Source organism: Bidens hawaiensis, unplaced genomic scaffold (genome assembly GCF_021521415.1).
Source record: "Bidens hawaiensis isolate Kalapana, Puna unplaced genomic scaffold, B.hawaiensis_p1.1 tig00018784_1, whole genome shotgun sequence".
In the NCBI taxonomy this organism is placed as follows: domain Eukaryota; kingdom Viridiplantae; phylum Streptophyta; class Magnoliopsida; order Asterales; family Asteraceae; genus Bidens; species Bidens hawaiensis.
In genome coordinates this window covers 62,441-85,545 of record NW_027492854.1, presented here as the reverse complement: position 1 = coordinate 85,545, position 23,105 = coordinate 62,441, and the positions used below count along the sequence as shown (strand labels likewise).

The 23,105-nt window shown below is 35.7% G+C and overlaps 3 protein-coding genes across 3 annotated transcripts; 2 read left to right on the top strand and 1 right to left on the bottom strand.

Annotated features, from left to right (window-relative positions):
* Positions 1-1,919: 1,919 nt before the first annotated feature.
* Positions 1,920-5,944, top strand: LOC143557051 (actin-related protein 2/3 complex subunit 1A-like). The gene is made up of 16 exons (XM_077046218.1): positions 1,920-2,007; positions 2,096-2,171; positions 3,230-3,315; positions 3,417-3,493; positions 3,589-3,683; positions 3,840-3,909; positions 4,174-4,243; positions 4,398-4,471; positions 4,573-4,621; positions 4,703-4,784; positions 4,887-4,975; positions 5,056-5,141; positions 5,244-5,307; positions 5,421-5,512; positions 5,597-5,655; positions 5,736-5,944. Exons 2-16 carry the CDS (start codon positions 2,102-2,104, stop codon positions 5,798-5,800), a joined length of 1,128 nt encoding a protein of 375 aa, XP_076902333.1. The 5' UTR covers positions 1,920-2,007; positions 2,096-2,101; the 3' UTR covers positions 5,801-5,944.
* A 4,313-nt stretch (positions 5,945-10,257) lies between these two features.
* Positions 10,258-17,760, top strand: LOC143557054 (mediator of RNA polymerase II transcription subunit 16-like). The gene is made up of 15 exons (XM_077046222.1): positions 10,258-10,585; positions 11,378-11,446; positions 11,854-11,942; positions 12,539-12,651; positions 12,851-12,952; positions 13,037-13,121; positions 13,211-13,804; positions 14,407-15,028; positions 15,104-15,183; positions 15,259-15,341; positions 15,452-15,688; positions 15,769-15,940; positions 16,005-16,708; positions 16,806-17,180; positions 17,267-17,760. Exons 1-15 carry the CDS (start codon positions 10,302-10,304, stop codon positions 17,414-17,416), a joined length of 3,759 nt encoding a protein of 1,252 aa, XP_076902337.1. The 5' UTR covers positions 10,258-10,301; the 3' UTR covers positions 17,417-17,760.
* A 2,623-nt stretch (positions 17,761-20,383) lies between these two features.
* Positions 20,384-22,876, bottom strand: LOC143557053 (uncharacterized). The gene is made up of 3 exons (XM_077046221.1): positions 21,125-22,876; positions 20,949-21,039; positions 20,384-20,861 (listed from the first exon to the last, which is right to left on the bottom strand). Exons 1-3 carry the CDS (start codon positions 22,154-22,156, stop codon positions 20,668-20,670), a joined length of 1,317 nt encoding a protein of 438 aa, XP_076902336.1. The 5' UTR covers positions 22,157-22,876; the 3' UTR covers positions 20,384-20,667.
* Between the last annotated feature and the right edge of the window lie 229 nt (positions 22,877-23,105).

Here is a 23,105-nt window from a genome sequence, read left to right as displayed (position 1 = left end):
CAGTTAATGAAAATAAAATTTTTCCAAGCTGTCAGGTCAGCTTAACCCCAGCCAGGGGCTCTGCCCATTGGACCCTGCTAGGGGCTGCCGCCCCTAAACCTCGCTGCCAGGGCGCTGCCCCCGTACCCCCATTCGTTGAGGGTTATAATTAGACTAGAAACACGATATGGGTAGTGATAGTTAATTGGTATGTGTAATTGTTATACAGTTAGTCGCGCACAGCTAAATAAGGGAATAATTATTAACGGTGAACGTAACCGCATTCAGGTGAGTTTCTAGCCCCATTTCCTTGTTATAATTTCGGGGTTGTGTGCATACTCAATGTGATAGTTAATACACTTACCTTAAATGGTAAATGTATGATCTATATGTTATTTATATATGTCTTGAATGTGAATGAAAGCTTGTCGGTACATGAACGATCTTCGGATATTGCACATATTGACAAGGGAGGTATGTATATGAAAGATGAATGTGTATGATATATATATGTACAACATATGAATATGTATGAATGATTAAGGAAAGTATATGTACGTTACGGGTATGAAAAGACAGTATGCACGAAGATGAAGAAGTAAGGGATCAGACCCTGATAATATTTGAGATAGAGAAGAAAGGGATCAGATATTAATAATATCCGAGATAGAGAAAAAAAGAAGGATCATACCCTAATAATATCTGAGATAGACAAGAAAGGGATCAGACCCTAATAATATCTGAGATAGACAAGAAATGAATCAGACCCTTATAATATCTGAGATAAACAAGAAAGGGATCAAACCTTAATAATATCTAAGATAGAAAAGGACAGAGGGATCAGACCCTAATAATATCTTAGATAGAATGGACAGTAACTATGTAGTATGAAAGTAATAAAGTATGATCGTATGTATGAAATTACGTAATGAAAGTAAATTAGTAAGTAATTATTATGTATCTTCGGATGCATAATTGAAGGTAAGTATATGTATTGTATGATGTGTGATTAACTAGAACTCACTCAGCGTAGCTGACTTTTAGTATGCACGCAGGTGAGTAGGATGAGACAACTGGCTTGAGCGGAACACATGGCAGAAGAATAAGGTCTGGGATCCGAAGACGCATGATGTTTTATATTTAGGGGGTGTTTGGGATTCCTTATTTTACCTCCTTATAACTTTTCATTAAGTTAATAACTTACAACATTATAACTTATGGAACTTTTCCTCTCACAATATAAGCAATCCCAAACACCTTATTACTTTTCTAAAAGTTTATAAGTTATAAGTTAGTGAAAATAAGCAATCCCAAACACCCCCTTAGTGTTTTAATTTTGAAAGACAAGAATGTTTTAAGACATGTTATGGATTACTATTGTAATGTTATGAAAGTTTTATATTCCGCGTAAAGTTTTAATTAACTCTGATATTTAGAACTGTGTTTATGAGTAAATCCAACGTCCAAAGTCCACCAGTAACGAGGTCTTACAATGACCGTAATATCATTTATTACTTTCGTCATCGAAACAACCTTATTATTGAATATCATATCGTTTCTTGTTAACCAAATCATCCAACATGTCACCAACACAATTGCTTGAATCACTTCGTATTCCATCTTATAGAGCTTGGTTGGATATTCTATTATTCTTTATCTCCGGTACGGATTTAAAGAAAATATACCCCGACAACCTAACCCACTCAAGACTAATGGCCCTTATCTATCGCGCCATCCTACGCTGAACCACCAAATGAAAGATAGACTACTAACCACTGAGTAAATCAAATGATGCCGACTCAAATCATATACACAAAAATATAATTTACTATGGTTATATGAGAAAGATAAATTGGTAAAAAGGTAAAAGGTCCTTCGTCAGTTGTCATACGTAAATAGAATAAGCCAAAGGTCAAACTGAAGAATATATTATTTTCAAACCCTAAAAAAACATAGGATTTGCATTCATCAGGCTTTTGCTTGGATTCTAATCTTCATGATTACTCCTCTTCTCCGATCTAATTAATTGTGATTCTCAATCTCTCTCATCATCATCATCCAAATCATCACAAATCTGACAGAATCAAACAGCTCATTTAATTATTCTGTTTTGCAGATTGAAATGGCGGCAATTTCAGTACATCAGTTCGCAGATTGCATTACTTGCCATGCCTGGAGCCCTGATCAATCTAGTAAGATGCCAATTCAAACAGTCTTATACAATTACTACCGAATTTGGCTAATTTTGAATTTGGGTTAATAAACTTGAAATGCTCCCTGATTACTTGGTCTAGGTATAATATGATCATTGTTTTAGATAGAAATTGATGATTTGTCTATTCGATTAGTGCTTCAATTATTTCGATTTTAGCTTGTGCAGTTATTGTCAAGGTGAATTGTGCCCCCTTTGATCCAAATAATAGTTTTTGATTTTTAATGGCAGTGCTTTGTTTGTAATATTATTCTGAAGTTCAGTAAGTTTCTTGAGTTTTTTTACAGTTCATGTAACTGTTGGAAATCTAGGTGGTGGGCAGTATGTTCGTTGCTCACCTATAATTACCTGAACAAAATTGATCTGACGTTCTATCAAGATTTATGCGTATGTAAAAAAGCTATGTGAAGGAGTTCTTAGTTATTTATTTGAATTCCACTTGTTTACATGGTTAGGCCTTGGCGTAATGTATATTCCATCATATACTATTTTAGATGCTTTTGTTGTGTTCAGGGGTCTTGTATATTCTAGGGTGTAAACGAGCCGAGCCCCTGCTCGACTAGGATCGAGCACGGCTCATGAGTCGTTTTTTCAAGCTCAAACTCGGCTCGTTTGTTATTTATTAATATATTTATATACGTTTTTCGTGATTTTTTCATACATTTTGAGAAAATCGTTAATAAGCCTAAGCTTGGCTCTAGCTCGTGTGTGGTACCTTAGCTAGCCAAATCTCGGCTCGAGCTTAGCTGTGCAGTGTGAAATTAATACACAGAAGTCCCAAAAGGTTAAAACTGAAGAATACACTTGGCTTGATGATCCTAAACGATCTTACAATGCAAGGCTTGAGCTTGGGCTCGATAAGGCTCGGCTAGTATCGAGTTTTTTATCGATCCGTTCTTGAGTAGCCCGTCAGCGGCTTGGCTTGTTTGCACCCTTAGTGTATTCTGACAACTTGCTGTAATGCTGTTACATGTTTTTTTTTTTTAACTTTGTTTGCACTTGTGATCATAAGTTTTGATAGTATATGCACTCATGCAGTGGTTGCTCTTTGTCCAAACAATAATGAGGTTCACATCTATAAACTAGTGGAAGAAAGTTGGGAAAGGATTCATGTTCTCCAAAAGGTAGTTTATGTTAAGTTTATTTCATAACGCCTTTTCAGTTAGTTTCATGTTTGTTCTAACAGAAAAACCTTCTACTTTATTTCTTTTTTACTTTGGTGCAGCATGACCAAATCATAGTAGGGATAGATTGGAGTAAATCATCAAACAGAATAGTTACTGTGTCTCATGATCGGAATTCGTGAGTGAATTTTCTAATATTCTTTTTCATAGGTTCTTTGTTGTTAGTGCCATTATTCATTATGTCCTATATTTTGAACACATTTCATTTTGCAGATATGTTTGGAATGAGGAAGGATCTTTATGGGTACCTACTCTTGTTATCCTTAGACTCAACCGTGCTGCACTTTGTGTTCAGTGGAGTCCTAAAGGTATTCTAACCATCCAAATGCGGTATAATGCTCTTGATCACTGTCTGTTAAAAAAAGAACTAGCTAATTAGTTGAATGTTCATGATGTCATGACATTGTTGGGAAGTTGACCTCTCCTATTTGTGTCACTTTATACTTGGTAATTATGGTCCGCAGGAAACAAGTTTGCTGTGGGAAGTGGAGCTAAAACTGTTTGTATATGCTACTATGAGCAGGAGAATAACTGGTAAGATCCTGCTGTTTAGATTTCTAACTTCATACATAAAATGTTTAACTTGTCACTTTGTCTCAAGTTTAATTCTCTTTCTTTTCTTGATGTATTATATGCATGAAAACTTCATCTTTGAAAGTAATTGAATCTTTCCATCATAGAATCTAGTAGATATAGAAAAATTTTGACAGCATACGGAATATAGCTTTACTAATTGACGTTTGTTTCTTCGTACACATATCAACTCTTATCAATCATGTATACTATATGTTTTCTCAGGTGGGTTAGTAAGCTAATCAGGAAAAGACATGATTCTTCTGTGACTAGTGTTGCGTGGCATCCAAATAATGTTTGTTTATTCCCTTATTTCATATAACTTTAAAAATGCTATTGAGATGCTGCTTTAAAGTTGATATTAAACTTTATTTATGTGCATCTACATACCTATTGCTGTTTCCAGCATGCCCGTCTAATAAATTTATCCTTATGATACATTATAACAGGTTCTCATTGCTACAACATCTACTGATGGAAAATGCAGAGTATTCTCAACTTTTATTAAAGGAGTTGATGCAGGGTATGTGCACAAAATTTTATCATTTCATAGGCTTTATCTTTGCTTACACTTTATACGTTTACTGAAAAATTTGCACTGACATCTATGATGGCGGTTGACAGAAAGCCAAAAAAATCCGGAAGCGGCTCGTTAGATGCAAAATTTGGAGAGGTTTGGTGTCTATTAACATTTACAATTATTATTTCCCTAAACTTTGTGCTATTTGTAACTTTTTCTTGTATGCTTGACCAGCAAATTGTTCAGCTTGACCTCTCATTTTGCTGGGCTTTTGGAGTCAAATGGTCTCCAAGTGGGAATAGTTTAGCCTATGTAGGTGAGATAATCGACTCTAATACTTTCATATTCATTGTAACACAAGTTAAGATGCTATAAAGTCATAATATCTTATAATTTTGTATTTGTTTATGTGAATTAGGCCATAATTCGATGATATACTTTGTTGACCAAATTGGACCTTCTCCTTTAGCTCAAAGTGTAGTTCTGCGTAACCTGCCTCTTCGTGATGTGGGTCAGCATCCTCTCTATCATTCTGCCCTGTTTTTGCAATTCCTTTAATTAAACGATTATAAACGTTGTTTACTCAGGTTATGTTTGTTTCTGAGAAACTGGTAATTGGTGTGGGCTTTGACTGCAATCCCATGGTCTTTGCAGCAGATGGAACCGGTTTATGGTAATATATCAAATATTGCTTGTTGACTTCAAAAAACTATTTATAATTATGGTGTTATATATGCATTGAGATCCAACTTCTGCAATTTGTATCTTTGTTTAGGAGCTTTGTCAGGTACCTTGATGAAAAAAAGACAGCATCTTCGGGTGGAAGATACGGTTCACAGGTTTTACACTCATTTTAACCTCTTCATTTTGATGTTTGTATGTTAATTTGAATATATACAATAGGGGCAAACAATATTACTTTTATGTTAACATTTTATCTTCCCGTTTTCAGTTTACAGAAGCGTTTGGAAAGTTCTATGGAAGCTCGAAACAGGGAACGAGCAATGATAAAGGCCGTGCTGGGGTTCATGACAACTGCATCAAGTACATCCTTTTGCCATTTTAAACTCTTTCATCTTTTTTTCACATTTTGTTTAATTAATAATTTCCCATTTTTTGTATTCTTAGTTGCATTGTACCACTGAAGAGATCAGAGACTGCCAAAATGACCAGCTTTAGCACTTCAGGTAAACATATTACATGAAACATTAGCGTTATACTCAGTTGCATGAAACATTGAGTCGTTTTGTTACGGTGAACATTACAGGACTAGATGGTAAAGTGGTGATATGGGATTTGAAAAACCAGGAAGACCTATTGGAGTATCTGTAAATTATGGATGATGCTTGTCCCTCTGCAAGGATATTTGTGTTTTGAAGCTTTCTAGGACCGTATGTTTTTTAATGGTGTTATATATAAAATAAAACATAAATTAAAGATGCCATGACTTGGTTGTTTCTATATAGTATTGACTAAACATTTCAATATAACTCAATTTCGGTGATGTTTGACGTTTGGGTTCAACGAGATTCATGCAAAGCCTGTAAAATATTCGGGGTTAAGTGTAGTTTAAGTTAAATAAATAGTCTACTAACCAAAGAGCGTGTATTTAGTGGTGTCTGGTTGTGGGTCTTGTTCAGTAGTGATTAGTGAACATAGGTTTGTCTACATGGTTTAAAAATAATAATTTGTTACATTTATCTTATTTTATATCATAAACTAGTTTTTATCCCCCGTATTACGGGGGTTGTTTTATATGATTTGTTCTAATATTTATTTATTTTTTGATTTATATTTTATTATTATATAAAAGTTAATAATATACTTATGGTTGGGTGATAAATTGTTTCACTAATAAATGAGATGTTATAACCCGATTTAAAAGCTATATGGTTTTGATGAGACCCAAGACCCGTTTATTTCTTTTACTATAAAATTGATTTTTTAATTATAAATAATATTTATAAAAGTTAATAATATACTTATGGTTTGATGAGACCCAAAACCCGTTTATTTTTTTACTATAAAATTGTTTTTTTAATTTAAATAATATATATATCTTTTTTAAAATAAATAAGTTATTAACTTTGGTATATCCTATTTTATAAGATTTTTACATCAATAATTTGGTGAGAATAATTTTTAATTTAATGAGATGTTATAACCCGTTTAAGGGATATCTGGGTTTGGTAAGACACATACCCATGAATTCAGGTCAAATACATGAGAAACCTCCATTTACAAATCAAGTAAATCTGGTGACTCCAAAGAAAGAGGGAGCGACCACATCGCGACACATAAGATTTTTATGTTTTCGTTTGTATATATTATAGATGGTAATTGTAACTTGAAAGGTACCGTATATGATTGTACGTTAAGCTTATATTGTGGAACCAATAAAGTAATAATAATTTATTATCATATAGGGTAGCTTTAAAGGAATACTATTGATAACAATTGCTTGCTTTTGACCTTTTGTCTTTGTTTTACATCTTTTAGGGGTATAAACGAGTTAGGTCGTTCGTGAACTGCTTAATATAGGCTCTTTAAAAACTGTTACATGTTTACTTGTGTCTATAATTAACTAATTGCTTGCTTAATTAGTTCATATTTTTGTGTGTATAATTAACTCACATATTTGCTTGCTTGTTTAATTAATTCACAAAGTTTTCATTCCTTATTTCGTTTCATCTTAGAGATCACCGAAGATATAATATGTTATAGGTTAAAGGTATGTTTGGTTGGAAGTAATGGAATGAAGAGGGAATAGAATGATAGATTAAATGGAATGAAAAAGGGAATGAAATGGACTATTACCATTCATTTGTCTTGTTTGGTTAACATATGAGAATGAAATGAATAATTACTTTATCTTGTTTAGTATCCAAAAAATTGTATGAATGAAATAGAAATAATAAAAATATTCCTATCTCAAAATATATTTTTTTACAAAAAAAAAAAAAAAAAGCTGAAATGGCGACGGTGGTGGTGATAGCTCCGCGACGAAAATGAAGGTGGTGGCGGTTAGGTGGGGTGGTTGTGGTGGTGGGGGTGGCGGTAGTAGCATTGGTAGTGATGTCGATAGTAGGGTGGCGACGAAGGTGGTGGTGGTCAGGCAGCGACGGTGGTGGTTGCGGTTATGGTCAGGTGGCGGTGGTAGCGCTGGTGGTAAAGTGGTGGTGGCGACGGTGACGGTGGCGGTCAGGTGGTGGTGGCGATGGTAGTGGTGGTGATTGTTGTTAGGTGGTGGTGATGTTGAGAAAGTAGGGTGAGAGACGAATGGAATGAAAAAAAAGAAGGGGGTAGGAATGAATGGTTTTGATGGAATGAGATTTCATGTGTAATGGATGATTCCATTTCATTAAGTAACCAAACATCACTTTCTTTATTCCCACGTAATGAATCATGTCATTCCCTCTTTCATTCATATATACCAAACGTTACTTAAGAGTGAAAACGTCAACAACATTTAAAAAAGAGGTGAATAAATTATAAGAGTCACTTTAATGCTTATTATGTCCTTATTCATTATTATCCATTACTATTTTTATTTAATTACGTAAATGTCATTACTATTTTGAATTAATGATTCCTCGAGGGGGGATCAAGTGATGATCACGGAACACCACCCCAATCATATTTATCAATGAGTGATTTTTTTGTGACGGTGATCATAGAACACGATCCCCAGTCATATCCATTAGAGTTTTCTTAATCCACTATGAGACAATGATTACTTCTTAAAGTATCATGGAGTGGATAATTATATAAAGAGCATATTGTAACTATATATAGAAATGCCTTGATTGCATAGAACCATACACACTCTCTTGTAACTTTAACGGTGATCGTTACACCTCCAAGCTTGTAATTGATTTTTTACTTAATAAGATTGTCTAAGGCAGGTTGACTTTTAATTGCCTCCCGAGGTTTTGTGCTGGCAATCTTAAGGATCAAGGTTTTCCTTGTACATCACTGTGTCGTATACATTATCCTTTCATTGCTACACCCGTAACATACAAGCATCCTAGGATGAGTGATTATTTTGTGATGGTGATCATGGGTGTGATGGAGAATAATAGAGGGGGAATTTTTTTAGGAATGAGACAAATGTTCAAATGATGATCACTTACACGGTTATACCGTCCCCACCCCATTTGATCACCATAACTCATGAAATATGGATACGAAGTGGCATAACTGGATTGGTTGGAGCCAAGTGATCAAGTGATGATCACTTAAACCACTCCTTGCCCCCTCATAATATATATTTCTAAATGATTCTTCACATGTATGTGCATTCATTGTTTCATACACATCAATTTTAAAAGCCTACATCATTAGTTTGTTAAAAGATTAAACATCGAAGACAAATGAGAAAATATAACCTTAAAAAAAAAGGAGAGAGATCCAGATTGTGAATCAACTATATGATAATGATCAAGTCAAACTTCAAATTCAAATGATCGAGTACGGTTACCATGTTTGTTTAAGACATTCAAATTAAGAGTAGAAGATAGGTTTTATGATTGTATATAAATAAAAATCATTATGAATTTATATTTACTCATATAAAGTGACACAACTTCCTAATTAAACTCCATTTTTATAAAGCAAGTTAAGGTTTATTTAAATGATTATTTGATAAAGCAACTAGGTACAAAGATTCTCCACTAAGTGGGGAATTGTTTAAGACCATACATCGAAAAGAGAATTATACTAAATGAAGAAACATATTCTACTTCAAGTATATTCGTGACCAACCAAACAATAGTTCCATTACCCCATACATATTACATGGGGTCATAGGTAATTGATTTTGAGCTCTCGTATGATAAGAGCTTATCACTTCGATTAATCAAATTAGTATATGAACCTTCAGATTATTACTAACACCATCAAACTATGTATTCAGTTCATCACCCTCAAATTTAAAAACTCGTATATTAGTGGGTATAAACAAATATCATTAGCGAAAGCTTACACTCTCACTTTGAGTTGATACAGGGCTTCAATAGCCCATGTGGCATGACTTTAATAGAGGAGCTTCAACACAATACCGGCACGACAATGGAAAGGCTTCATCACATGGTAGGACCCAAATGCTGAAGGGCTAGACTTTAAACCACAATACAGTGTTAGAGGTGAGTTCATGACGTGACGTTTTAACTTGAACTTTAAAGTCTCTCCACAACAACCAGCCTAAAGATATATTCAAGTCTCCAACAAAGTCAGGGACATACCGTACCAACGTCAACAAAGTTAGATACATTCCCACCTTTCCTCACAACTTCAGCCTCTCTCTCTCTCCTGAAGACATCATCATCCTTGTCCGTCTCTCTTTTACATGGGTACACACGTCTTAGTTGGGATGCTCTAACATAAATGTATCATAAACTAAAAATGAACCAGTAAAAGTTAAAAAGTGTAACATCACCACCTTCAAAAACAATTTATCTCCAACACTATGAAAATTAGATTTTTTTTATATAATTAAAGATATATACATAAGAATAAATGGTTAGAAAGAAAGCATTGACTCGTGTATGTATCGTTCTCATTCGTTACACTACACACAACACAAACCCACCCTAAAGGACATATTATTATTATTATTATTATTATTATTATTATTATTATTATTATTATTATTATTCATCTCTCTATTGTGGACAAAAACAAATCAATTCTCTCTCTATTTCCAGTCATTGCTGTCGCCTTCAATCGCGACTTTCTCTCACACACACTCTCTCTCTCTCTCTCTCTCTCTCTACAATCTGTTATTATTATATATAAATTAGGGCTTTTTTTCATTTAATCGCTTCTTTCTTCAATGAGTGCTTCATCCGCACCTGTTGCCAAAGACAACGATTCACCTGCTATTGAAGCAGCAGCAGCTGTTGTTGTTGACGCTGCTGATTCAGCCGCTATCGTTGTTGCTGATTCAGGTGCCGCTGAAGAAGAAGAGGACAGTGATATGATGGATAAAGGAGGCGGTGGTGATCCCATGGATGAAGATGTTGTTAGTCCGGCCACTGTCTTTTGTATTAGGCTTAAGCAGCCTAGGTCTAATTTGCAGTTTAAGATGAGTGTTCCTGAATTATGCCGTAATTTTTGGTAATCATTTCAACTTTATTTTCTGGTTAATTTGCTGTAGTTTTAGGTTTAGATGTGGTTAATTGGTGGATAATTAGGTTTAATTTGCTTAGGTTTTGGCTATAGCCATCTTCGAACCTCTAGCAGATATCCGGTATTTCTCTGCATTAACTGCATAGGGTTTTGGTTGTTGGTTTGATTCGGGTTGTATGTGGTTGGATAAACTATGAATTAGGAAAGATGAATGCTTTGAATTATGCTTGTACTTTTGCAATTTGCAGCATTTGGTGTTTGTTTATCTTGATAGGATATGTAGAATTGGGTAAACTCAACAGTGATATGTAAAAGAATTCATTTAGCTTGACAGGCCTTTGTAGCTCACACGTGAATTGGTTATTTGATATATGATCTGGTTATATGAAAGCAGTTAAAATGACTCGGTTTTGGTGCTGATTACTGGAGACCAAGAGTCCAAGATTCATATCTATTGATTATTGTTAGTCTAAGAGTTACCGTGTTGATATCAAGCAAACACTGTTCCTATTTTTTTGAGTGGGAGTTAGGAACTACAACTTGTTTGAGAATTTGGTGAATTTTATCTATATTCTTTTCAGTGTGTTTTAGCAAATTGAACAATGTCTTCTATGTTTTAACTGATTTTGGTTGGTAGAAGTATTTTGATATTAGCAGTGAGTGATATCTGTCTTATCCTTGTCAAACTTTGAATTGATTTATTATATGCAACTTGAACACATGCCATTTGTAGTACTTTACCGTTCTTTTATGAAAAAATTGAACCTTTTGATTTAACAGTGCTGTTGCTTGGTGTGGAAAGCTAAATGCTATAGCATGTGCATCAGAGACCTGTGCACGTATACCCAGGTATGTGGTGTTTTCCAATCATTGACAGTAGCTCACATGTTTTATGTATCTAGGAAGAGTTGGTTATAGAACTAAGTCACTAAATACTAAGCTTAACTTTCACATATTCAAAAGAACTTGATGCCACATATTTTTCATTAGTATTATCTTATGGACTTGGTATCCTCTTGGTATCAGTTCCAACTTAATATAAGGTTTTTAGTGTTGGGGATTTTGTTATAGAGGTTTTTATGTACCATTGTAGACTTGTAGTTACCAAGTTCATCCATTTGGTGTTGCATTTTGGCCGGCACTTGTTAATAAATAAATGCAATTAAGATATATGCATCAAATTTTCATTCTAAGCTTCAGTGACAGTAATTTATTTTTGGATATGCCTTATGTTCTTAGATTTTTCTTTCTTGCAGTTCTAATGCAAATCCACCATTTTGGATTCCAATCCATATTGTGATCCCTGAACGACCTACCGAGTCAACTGTATTTAATGTCATTGCAGGTAATGTGTATGACATTATTTTACATGATACCACTTATGTTCATCAGTTTTGGCTTGGTTATTTGAATGATACGGTAGTTTTCTGTCCACCTAATCTGCACTCTCTAATAAAAAGCTACAAGTTTTACCACTTGTCACTCTCATGCTAAACCTCACCCTTCTTAAACTTATCTTAAATAAATTTATAATTTTATTTAACACAAAGCATGAAAACAAAAAGGCAGATAATAAAAAAATGTTAATTTTAATATTTACTTGCCAATATATGAATTTTTAATAATCTCTTATCTTATAAAAAACGTTATTCAAGATATATACATTATGAGTTTCTTTTTTAATTCTTGTAATTTAAATATAAATCTTTTTTCTATAAACAATATATGATATTTTTATTTTTTATTGTATTGTTGCTTAATTATTAAAGGTTATAGATTTTCATGAATTACTCGTGCAGTAGATGGGTCTCAAACTAGTTGCATATAATAGTTACTCTAATGCAAATCCACCAGCTTGGTTTAGAATTCATATAGTTTTTTTTTCTGTTCCTTATGGTCAATATTTAAGTCCTGACTTTTTGTATTGAATAATTATGCCAGATTCTCCACGTGATTCTGTTCAGTTTATTGAATGGTCTCCTTCGTCTTGTCCTCGTGCGTTACTAATTGCTAATTTTCATGGGCGGATAACTATCTGGACTCAGCCTTCCCAGGTAAGCTTTGTCTGTCCATGTGGATTATTGTTTTCCAGTTTTTAAGCATATGGTCCAATGCCATTGTAAATATTTGTGGAAACAGTATATACAGTTCTTTCTTATGGAGCATATGATCTGTTACTTATCTTGCCTAATTTTTTAGTTATCTGATACGATACATTGAAACTGACTTGTGTTATCTTTTATGATGCTAAAGGGATCATGTAGCTTGGTTAAAGATGCTAGTTGTTGGCAACGGGAGCACGAGTGGCGACAGGATATTGCAGTTATTACCAAGTGGCTATCTGGGGTGTCACCTGTATGAAGTTGATATTACCTTGTTATTTATATTCAAAGTATGATTTTAATGATTTGACATTTCTTTGTTTTCTTGTAAAAACAGTATAGGTGGCTTTCCTCAAGATCTAATAGTTCTACAAAGTCAACCTTTGAGGAAAAGTTTCTCTCACAACAGCCTCAAGCTCCAGGTGATTCTTGTTACTTTGAACTATAAACTATTCAAAACATAACATCATTCATTACTTTCTTGTTAAATCTTTTCTTCTTTTAAATTCAGCTGGATGGCCGAACTTCCTATGTGTATGTTCTGTCTTCTCATCTGGATCTATCCAGCTTCACTGGTCTCAGTGGCCATCAAACCAGAGTGGTACATCTAAATGGTTTTGCACAAGCAAAGGCCTTTTAGGAGCAGGCCCCAGTGGGATTATGGCTGCTGATGCAATCGTGACGGATTCAGGTGCATTACATGTTGCAGGAGTTCCAATTGTGAACCCATCAACCGTTGTTGTCTGGGAGGTCACACCAGGCCCTGGAAACGGATTTCAAGCTACTCCAAAAACCAGTACTAGTAGTGGAATTCCTCCGTCTGTTAATCCACCATCATGGGACGGTTTTGCACCGCTGGCGTCATATTTGTTTAGCTGGCAAGAATATCTTTGTTTAGAAGCTAAACAAGGGAAGAAGCATACAGAGCAAGATTATAGTGACATGGTTGCACTTCATTGTTCACCTGTCTCTAATTTCTCTGCTTATGTGAGTCCTGAAGCTTCGGCTCAGTCAGCAGCAACAACTACATGGGGTTCTGGTGTTACTGCAGTTGCATTTGACCCGACTTGTGGCGGGTCCGTGATTGCTATTGTGATTGTTGAAGGTACTGACTTCAATCTGTTAATGAACAGATTGTGTTCCTTCATTCAACTTTGGCTGAACAAAAGGTCGAATACAAACAACTTAACGAACGGGGTATTTTTGGTTCGTTTTCGTTCGTTAAGAAAATGAACATGTTCGTGCTCGTATAGTACAAATGAACGCTTCACAAACATAAACTAACATGATTGGACATACATGAACGAACATAACTAAGTGATTGGCAATTAAAGGTCAACTGAAATTAATCTATTGGGCCTAAAAAATTAATAAAACTTGACCTAACTGTTATGGGTGATATCTTAAGTTTATATACTAGATGAAATAATAATGCGCCTAAAAAGTTATGTGAATATATAAACAAACGTAAATGAACAAACGGGGCATGTGTTCTTGTTTGTTCGTCTAAGTAAATGAATAAAAAACTTGTCCATGTTCGATCATTTCAAGCCTAAAAGAACTTCTCGCTGAACAATTCACGAATGATTCACTGAGCATTTGGTTTGTTTACACGCCTACTCAACTTTAATTGAATTTATTGTTTTTTAGGTATGTATTTCTTATAATGGAAAATGAACTTATTAGATGTTGGCATTGTGTATATAGGGCAATACATGTCTCCCTATGATCCAGATGAGGGTCCATCTATTACCGGATGGAGAGTTCAACGTTGGGAATCTTCTCTCGAGCCTGTCGTCCTACACCCAATATTCGGGAATCCCACATCAAGTTTTGGTGGTCAACCCCCGATGCAGACGGTGTGGGTCACAAAAGTCAACAAAAGCATTCCAGCTGCTGACTATTTAAAAAGTAATCAAACGGGTCCCAGCGGATCTACTGCAGAGGGTGGTGTCAACACATCTGATTCTGGCAATGAAGAGTCAAAACGGGTGGTTTTTGACCCGTTTGATTTGCCAAGTGATGTTAGAACTCTTGCTCGTATAGTCTATTCTGCTCATGGTGGTGAGGTGGCTGTTGCTTTTCTACGAGGCGGGATTCACATTTTTTCTGGTTCTAGTTTTACGCCTGTTGATAATTATCAGATCAATGTTGTTTCTGCAATTGCGTCTCCTGCGTTTTCTTCTACAAGCTGCTGTTCTGCTACTGTTTGGCATGACACAGTTAAGGATTGTACTATGTTGAAGATCATTCGTGTTCTTCCCCCTGCTGTTCCAAGCAGTCAAGTTAAAGCAAACTCATCAACATGGGAACGTGCAATAGCCGAGAGGTATTTTACACTACTTAAATCTTAATGTTTTGGTAATCATTGTATTTTTCTTGAAATGGTGTTGTGTTCTACTAGGTTTTGGTGGAGTCTTATGGTTGGAGTTGATTGGTGGGATGCTGTTGGCTGTACACAGAGTGCTGCTGAAGATGGCATTGGTAAGATTCTGAATGGTTGACTTTGAAGTTGACTTTGACTAAGTGTTGATAGTTTTGTTTCTGTGGATTTATTAGTTTCACTTAACAATGTGATTGCGGTTCTGGATGCTGATTTTCATTCTCTTCCTTCCACTCAGCACAGACAACAATATGGCCCTGTATGTTTCTTCAACTTCCTTCCAACTGTCTCACTCTTGTACTCTGTTTGTATGCATATAATTATGTTGCATTACATGTGTTATTAATGTTGAATCGTTGATTTATGCAGAGATTGGACAGGATAAAATGCAGACTTTTAGAAGGTACAAATGCTCAGGAGGTGAGAGCAATGGTGCTGGATATGCAAGCAAGATTATTACTGGATATGTTAGGAAAGGGAATAGAGTCAGCTCTGGTTAATCCGTCAGCTTTAGTAGTTGAGCCATGGCTCGCATCTGGTGAGACATTAAACAGCCTTGACCCTGAGTCAATGGCTATTGACCCTGCACTTGTATTAAACATCCAGGTTTGTATTTTGCAGTTTGCACCCAACTCCATGGTTGTTATTTTCTTTCAAATTAACACAAATCAATGTGCACTGTGCAGGCATATGTTGATGCTGTGCTTGATTTAGCTTCACATTTTATTACACGGTTACGTCGATATGCTAGCTTTTGTCGTACACTGGCAAGCCATGCTGTAACTGCTGGTACAGGTGGCAATCGTAACATAGTCGTCAGTCCTACACAAAGCACTGGCACTCCTGGAGCTGCACCGGGTAGGTTTTACAAAATATGTGACATATATATTTTTAGTTATGAATGTATGGCTTTGTTATTCAGGTGGTCAAAATGGCAGTGCAAGTTCTACTGCAAGCACACCAATTCATGCATGGGTACAAGGAGCTATTGCTAAGATCAGTAGCACTTCTGATGGTGTGCCTAACACAACACCTAATCCCATAAGTGGGCCATCATCTTCATTCATGCCTATAAGTATAAACACGGGAACATTCCCGGGAACGCCGGCTGTCAGGCTAATTGGAGACTGTCATTTTCTTCATAGACTCTGCCAACTTTTATTATTCTGTTATTTCTTCCGGCGAATACACCTACCTCGATTTCTTGGTGCTCCTCAAAGAAACAACGCGGACTCATCCGTGCATAAACCTCAGTCTGGGGGGCCTAACAAGGTTGAAGAAATCAGCTCCGGCTCTACAAAAGTGACATCAGCGATGGGTAGGTCAGACGAGTTAGCAGTGTCTCGGGGTGGTCAGGTTGGCTCTGGACCTAAAGGCTCGGAAGAAGGCCCGGCTAATAAGTCGAGATATGGGTCTGGAAATGCTGGTCAAGGTTACACGTTTGACGAGGTTAAGGTGTTGTTTTTGATACTAATGGATCTTTGTAAACGAACGTCGGCTCTGGCCCACCCATTACCCGGTTCTCAAGTAGGCAACAGTAACATTCAAGTCCGTCTTCATTACATAGATGGGAATTACACTGTTCTGCCGGAGGTTGTTGAAGCATCCCTTGGTCCACATATGCAGGTATTAAATTCTTGATATATGTTAAGCTTGATTATTATTATTATTATTATTATTATTTTTGTTATTATTATTGTTATCTAATGAATTTTTTATGCAGAACATGCCACGGCCTCGGGGAGCGGATGCAGCCGGTTTGTTATTAAGAGAGTTGGAACTTCATCCTCCTGCTGAAGAATGGCATAGACGGAACACATTTGGTGGGCCCTGGTCAGACCCGGATGATATGGGTGTTGATGATTCTTCAAGGCTGACCACTTCTACAGATTGGGCCAGCTTTAGCTCGGTTGATACTAATGATGTGCACCATGAGGCCCAACGGTTATGGCCCAGGAAACGCAGGATGTCGGAGAGAGATGCAGCTTTTGGGTTGAACACTTCAGTTGGGTTGGGTGCGTTTTTAGGGATAATGGGGTCCCGGCGAGACGTGACGACAGCTGTATGGAAAACGGGCCTTGAAGGTGTTTGGTACAAGGTAATGTTTTTTTTTCTGTCTTATGACTATATCTTTCGGATCTGGTGTTATGAAGCCATTTCTAAACGGATTACGTTTATATGCAGTGTATAAGATGTTTGCGCCAAACTTCAGCTTTTGGGTCACAAGGCGGAAGCAGTAGCACGTCTACTCAAAACGAGCGGGAAACGTGGTGGATCAGCCGCTGGGTTCATGGTTGTCCAATGTGTGGAGGGACATGGGTTCGTGTTGTATAGATGACCACTTCAGTTAAGTTCTAGATTAGATTCTTTTTTGCTTAGTTTGTAAAATCGCTACACAATTTGACAACTTTGCCCCATAAAATCTTAGGAGCGGTATTTAAATCTTATTTTTTCTATAATATTTGTTGTAGAAATGTTGTCGAGAGGAACATAATACATGGTTATGTATTTACTAAACTGTATGTGATTTGCAGGGTGATGTTTACTTGAAGTAATTTGCCTTTTTTACTTCTGTCAAATGAATGCATCATTTGCTTTCTTGTCGATGAACATAAAATGGGAGATTATAGGTGAACTGACGTGTGAAAATGTAACTGGACATTATGGTTTCTTTGCCATTTAATTTACACTTAATTTGCGAGATCCACGCATACAGGATTAACCTGACTTGTGGTTTTCGACCTGGTCTTTGGTGATACGTACATATTATTAGGTCGAATGGTGTTTCTGACGAGTGTTAAAAATGCAAGATGTCCGGATTAGGAAATGGTCATGTAGTCATTTTATACTCTTGAACCTTGGTTTAGAAAAAGCATTAGGTGTTTATTCCTGTTGGCGGATATAGTTCTCGTTAGGGAGGTAAAATACGATTCATTTTAGTGAATGATAAAAGATGATATATATCATTGTACGACCAAATACAATATAGATATAATGCAAAAAACGTGACTATATTAAACATGAAAAGATCAGATTACATCTCCCTAGTGTCCTGTAGGAGTATTCATACGCTCAAAAAACATATTAAAATGACACTTTTTTCTAATTCTTTTTCATATAGCTTATAAGAGAATAACAAAAATGAGAACGTCATCAAAGGATTAAATAAAACAAACTAAACACAACACGAATAATATTAATATTTGTGAAATAATGTGATAGAATATTGAGGATAAAAGATTTTTGTTGATAGATTCAGTGCCCCATTTGTTTAGTTTAAATTAGAAAGAGACCCTCTGCTTAAACTAAACAAATGCTAATCCTAATGTATTCAACTTAATTAAATAAAGTTAAATAAACTAATTAATTCAAATTTGATAAAAGTCTAATCTTTTTAATTCAAACTCTGCTTAATCATTATCTTGATCATCTTCGTTGAATTACCGGCTAATAGCTTCTCTTTTCAAATCCGATCGGGATTATGATAACACAAGGGCGAGGGTTCGAGCCGGGGTGCGTGCCCTTCACTTTTATGTGAACTGGATTTTTAGTTAGTTCGCCATTTATACAACGTGCTTTAGTGACTACCTATAATATTATAATGTAGTAGTTAAATAGAATAATAAATATATGTAATGTTTTGATATTAACAACATTAACTTATACATTATTTTTATTTCTCTTATACAATAATCTAACTTATATAGTGATTTTACTTATTTGATTTTGAAAAATAGATTTTAAAATGGTTGTGATGTGAAAATGTAAGGAGGCATAAGGACGTTTGTAAAGTTGGAAATAAATTAAAATGAAGTCGTATAATTATAATTCTTGTGTTTTTGATCTTTGGTTTGTGGACACAACTAGAATATGTGAGTTTTACGCTCGTCATGCATATTTCTAAATGCTAATGGGTAATCCATGCTATGAAGTATGAACTATAATTACAATAACTTTTTTACTGAACAATTAGAATTATTACAACCTACCAACAAATGGTAGAACCTTTTGAATTATCCTACTCGTATAACTTTTAATATATTATTTCCAAATTTTAACTTTGTTTATTATTATTATTGCAAGCTGTACCATTTACTTTGTACTACAATATAAATACTCAAAGAAGTATAAGAATCGAATTGGTTCTATGGTCTAGTGGTTAACACTCAGGACTTTGAATCCTGCGAACCTAACGTTTTTAAAATTTTAGTTTCTCTTTTTTTAATTGTTATGAACATCATCTATACTTCTTTATTATTAAATAACTTACATAAGATTAATATATCGTTCTCACAAGTGGTAGTTGACGCTTTTTTAAAACGAACCATTTTACTCGAAACCCATTTTGACGTGAACCCGCCCGATTGACCCATCACTCCCCTCTTAAAGCTTCCTAACTTGCACGTGGAAAATATGTGTTCAATTGATAAGGACCTAAGCATTTGGTTTTGGAACATCAATTTGGATGAACTATTTTCCTTGCAACTAGGTACCGGCTCGGAGGCTCTCTTTTGGATGGATAATCGGGCCTTTGTTGTTTATACCTTTCTCTTTCCTGTTACTAAAAACGGAAAATGTGTGGTGGATGATTCTTGTTGGCGTCTCGGTTCCTTTCCTACTTGGTTATGTGAATGGAAAAGGGAATTGAACATAGATACCGAGACGCCAAAAGGCGAGTGTTTAAAACTTCTTTTTAAGGTGTAGTTAACACATGCTAAAGACATTTGCCTCAGTCAAAGGCTCAAACACTTCAGGTGAATGGGTTCCTATTAAAGCTTACATTGTTTGTTCATCACTTTTATGTCACTTTTGCAACTGTGCATATGAATCAGCAAACCACGTTTTATCTGGTGCGGGTAGCTCGAGCCATTTGGCTGTGGATCTTCTCTTGGTGTAAAACACTTGTGTGTTCTATGAAGATTCGGTTAAGGATGTTTTCGATTTTGGCTTTCAATGCATACTCGTCACCAAGACTAAAGAAAATCATGACGGGAATTGCTTCCATCACTCTTTGGAGCATTTGGAGGGCAAGAAATAATCTACTCTTTAGCAACATATTGGTGCGGGATGAAAACATCATTAAATATCATTCATGAAATACAAATCTTGAGTCTTTTATGCATATATGCCATATAATTGTAAAATGTTTTATCATATTGATGATGATGATAAAACTAAAAGTGTTACACAGCATATATAATTAGCCATATATGTATGTCTTGCATTCAAGCAAGCCAAAGCCTGCATCCACAGTTCCACACCATATAAGATATCAAAGATAAACATTAAAGGACAAATGGAGCATAGTAAGTAACAATAAAAAAATCAATTGATTATCAACAACAAATTTAACTTTAAAGGTTACACTGTTGGACAACAGTCATGCCTTCTTCCAAAGACAAAATATCCAAATCAACAATAACTTACAACATTCATGCATCGATTACACGTCATTGATATATATTCACTATGAATTTCATCATTCTAGGAATGAAATTTATTCCAAATGCTATAAAACGTTCAAAAACGCTAACTAAAATTGCACCCTTTTGCCATATATTCAGCAAAAGTAGTTGACTTTCGGGTCAAAACCGGTTCTGGTACCTTAATTCAGATTCACAAGTCATTAGGGCCTGTTTCACCTGCATATTACTTGAGTCCATAAGAAGCGCATCCTCATACAACCTTTTAGCCTGACTTAACAACTTCACTTTCTCTCTAAAGTTCCGTGTTCTTAAACGCGATCTTTGTTGTAACGCAAAACCCCATCTGAAAAGAGCTGCAAACACAAACTTTTACATCAAAACATGTTTCTTTAAACACGATTAGCATAACATAGTTTCTGTCCAAAAGACAAACATCGTACCGTCTGGTGTATGAGCATTGCTTCTAGACATCATTGCATTGAACTTGTCAATAGCCGCCAAGTAAACCTTGTCAGCATCAAAAGCTGCTTCCTGAGACAACATTAAACCGTAATGTTAAAACTTACAACATGTGTATGTGTGTTGACTATTTCATATGTTGACTAAATGTGCTTACAGGTCTGATATCAGCTATCAATTGCGCTCTGAAAGATAGAGCGAGACCCCAATTATACAACGCTCTCATATCATCACCATCAATCGATAATGCCAGCCTGTACTTCCTGCCAGCTTGCACCAACAGTTCTTCACACTCTTCACAAACATTTACAAGATAATCAACAAACTCATCTCTGTTCATAACTTCATTATCACTTTCAGCAAGTAAAGTTCTTAATTTTCGGCTTAATTTCAGTTTCAACTCTCCATGAAGAAGATAAGTGTTTCCTAACTGGCCCACTGCCAATAAACTCATGGGCTTCATGTCTACGGCTTTAGACAACAAATCACTCGATTTATACAACATTTGTTCTGCATCCTCTTCAATACCTCTTTGTGTTAACCACTCACGGGCTTGTTTTAAAAGCCCGTTTGCTTCGGTTAAGTAATCATTGAAAAGCACGTCACTTGATATCTCTGAAGATTGAGAGTTAGCAAATCTGTTCTCATTTGCATAACCTTCTTTTTCACTTGAATCCATGTCATCATAAAGCATATTATTTCCATCATATTTACTGAAAACCTGTTGTTCTTGCTCGTAATATCCTTTTGTCCTTCTTTGCTTATAAAACCGTGCTTTGTTATCTTTAACGACATACTCGTCTCTTTCAAAAACTTGTTTCGAATCGACTTCCATAACCATTAACGTCATTCTACCCATTCTACCTATTGTTTTTCCTCTATATGTTTGTTTAACCCTAACATCAGTATCATTAAACATGCTTTTATCATCACTAATTACAGATTTCATTGTCTTATCTTCAAGATCCACGACTTTCGCTTGATTCCGATCACTTGACTCTGTATCTTTCAACTCATTGTTAACAGCATCTTTCACTTTATTAGCCCTCGGCCCGAAAGATCTTTCTTGGAAACCAGAAATGAACTGTGAAAAATCAAACCCTTTTCTCTCCACCTTCTTCGTTTGATCACTCGGTTTATTATTCAAAGATTTCGATACATCATTAGCGTCAACCACCATACCATCCATATACCCTTCAATCACACCTTTAGCTTGCAACACACCTTGTTCAATCAACTCAACACTTTCAATATAACCAACCAAATCATTTCTACTAACCTATTCAAATCAACATCTTTTCGCATACTCCTCTTCAAATTCGCAAACTTTTCATCAAACCCGTTTAACAAACCCCCCAAACTCTTCAACTTCTCAACCGAAACCCGATACTCATCATCTTTAATAAATATCTTTTTCTTGTTCTTCTTCCCAAACAAACTCAAACCCACATCCAAATCCCACCTATTCACAACCCCGAACGAAAACCCGACCGCGAAAACAAGAAAACACGCTGGGAAAATAACAATCGATGAAACCCTAACCCTGGAAAACCCTAGAGCGCATACAAACCCAAATAGATACACAAATGCGTACCTTTTTTCATCGATTCCGAGTGAACCCAGAAACCTGTTGAGCTGATTTGAGTCGTTTGAACTGTCGCCGGAGATCAGATCGTACCAGCCGCTGTAGTCAGCTGAACACGAACACGACGTCGTTGTGTGTGTGGAAAGAGGTTTTGTGGGTTGAATATTTAGGAATATGCGATTATTATTGCGAGGAAGTGACGGGTAATTAGAGATAAAGGTGGTGAATTGAGGGTTTGAAATCAGGGTTTTCATCGCCGGAGAGAATAAACTACAGTCGCCGGAGAAATGTTAGTTAAAACCCGTTGTGGTGGTTAAAAGATACACTTAATAAACGAGAAATCTTGGGTTCAAGTCTCAGTCGTGACGACATATTAATCATTTAAAGAAAAAGAAAGTTAAATCTCGTCTGCTAGATTAGTTTGTTAATGTCCCACTATATGGGTAACACTAACAACATTTTTGATTAACTAACCATTCTTCGTAACATTTAGCCTAATAGTGCAATGGAGAAGTTCATGACATGATAAAGTTTACTTACATTGTCATAGAAC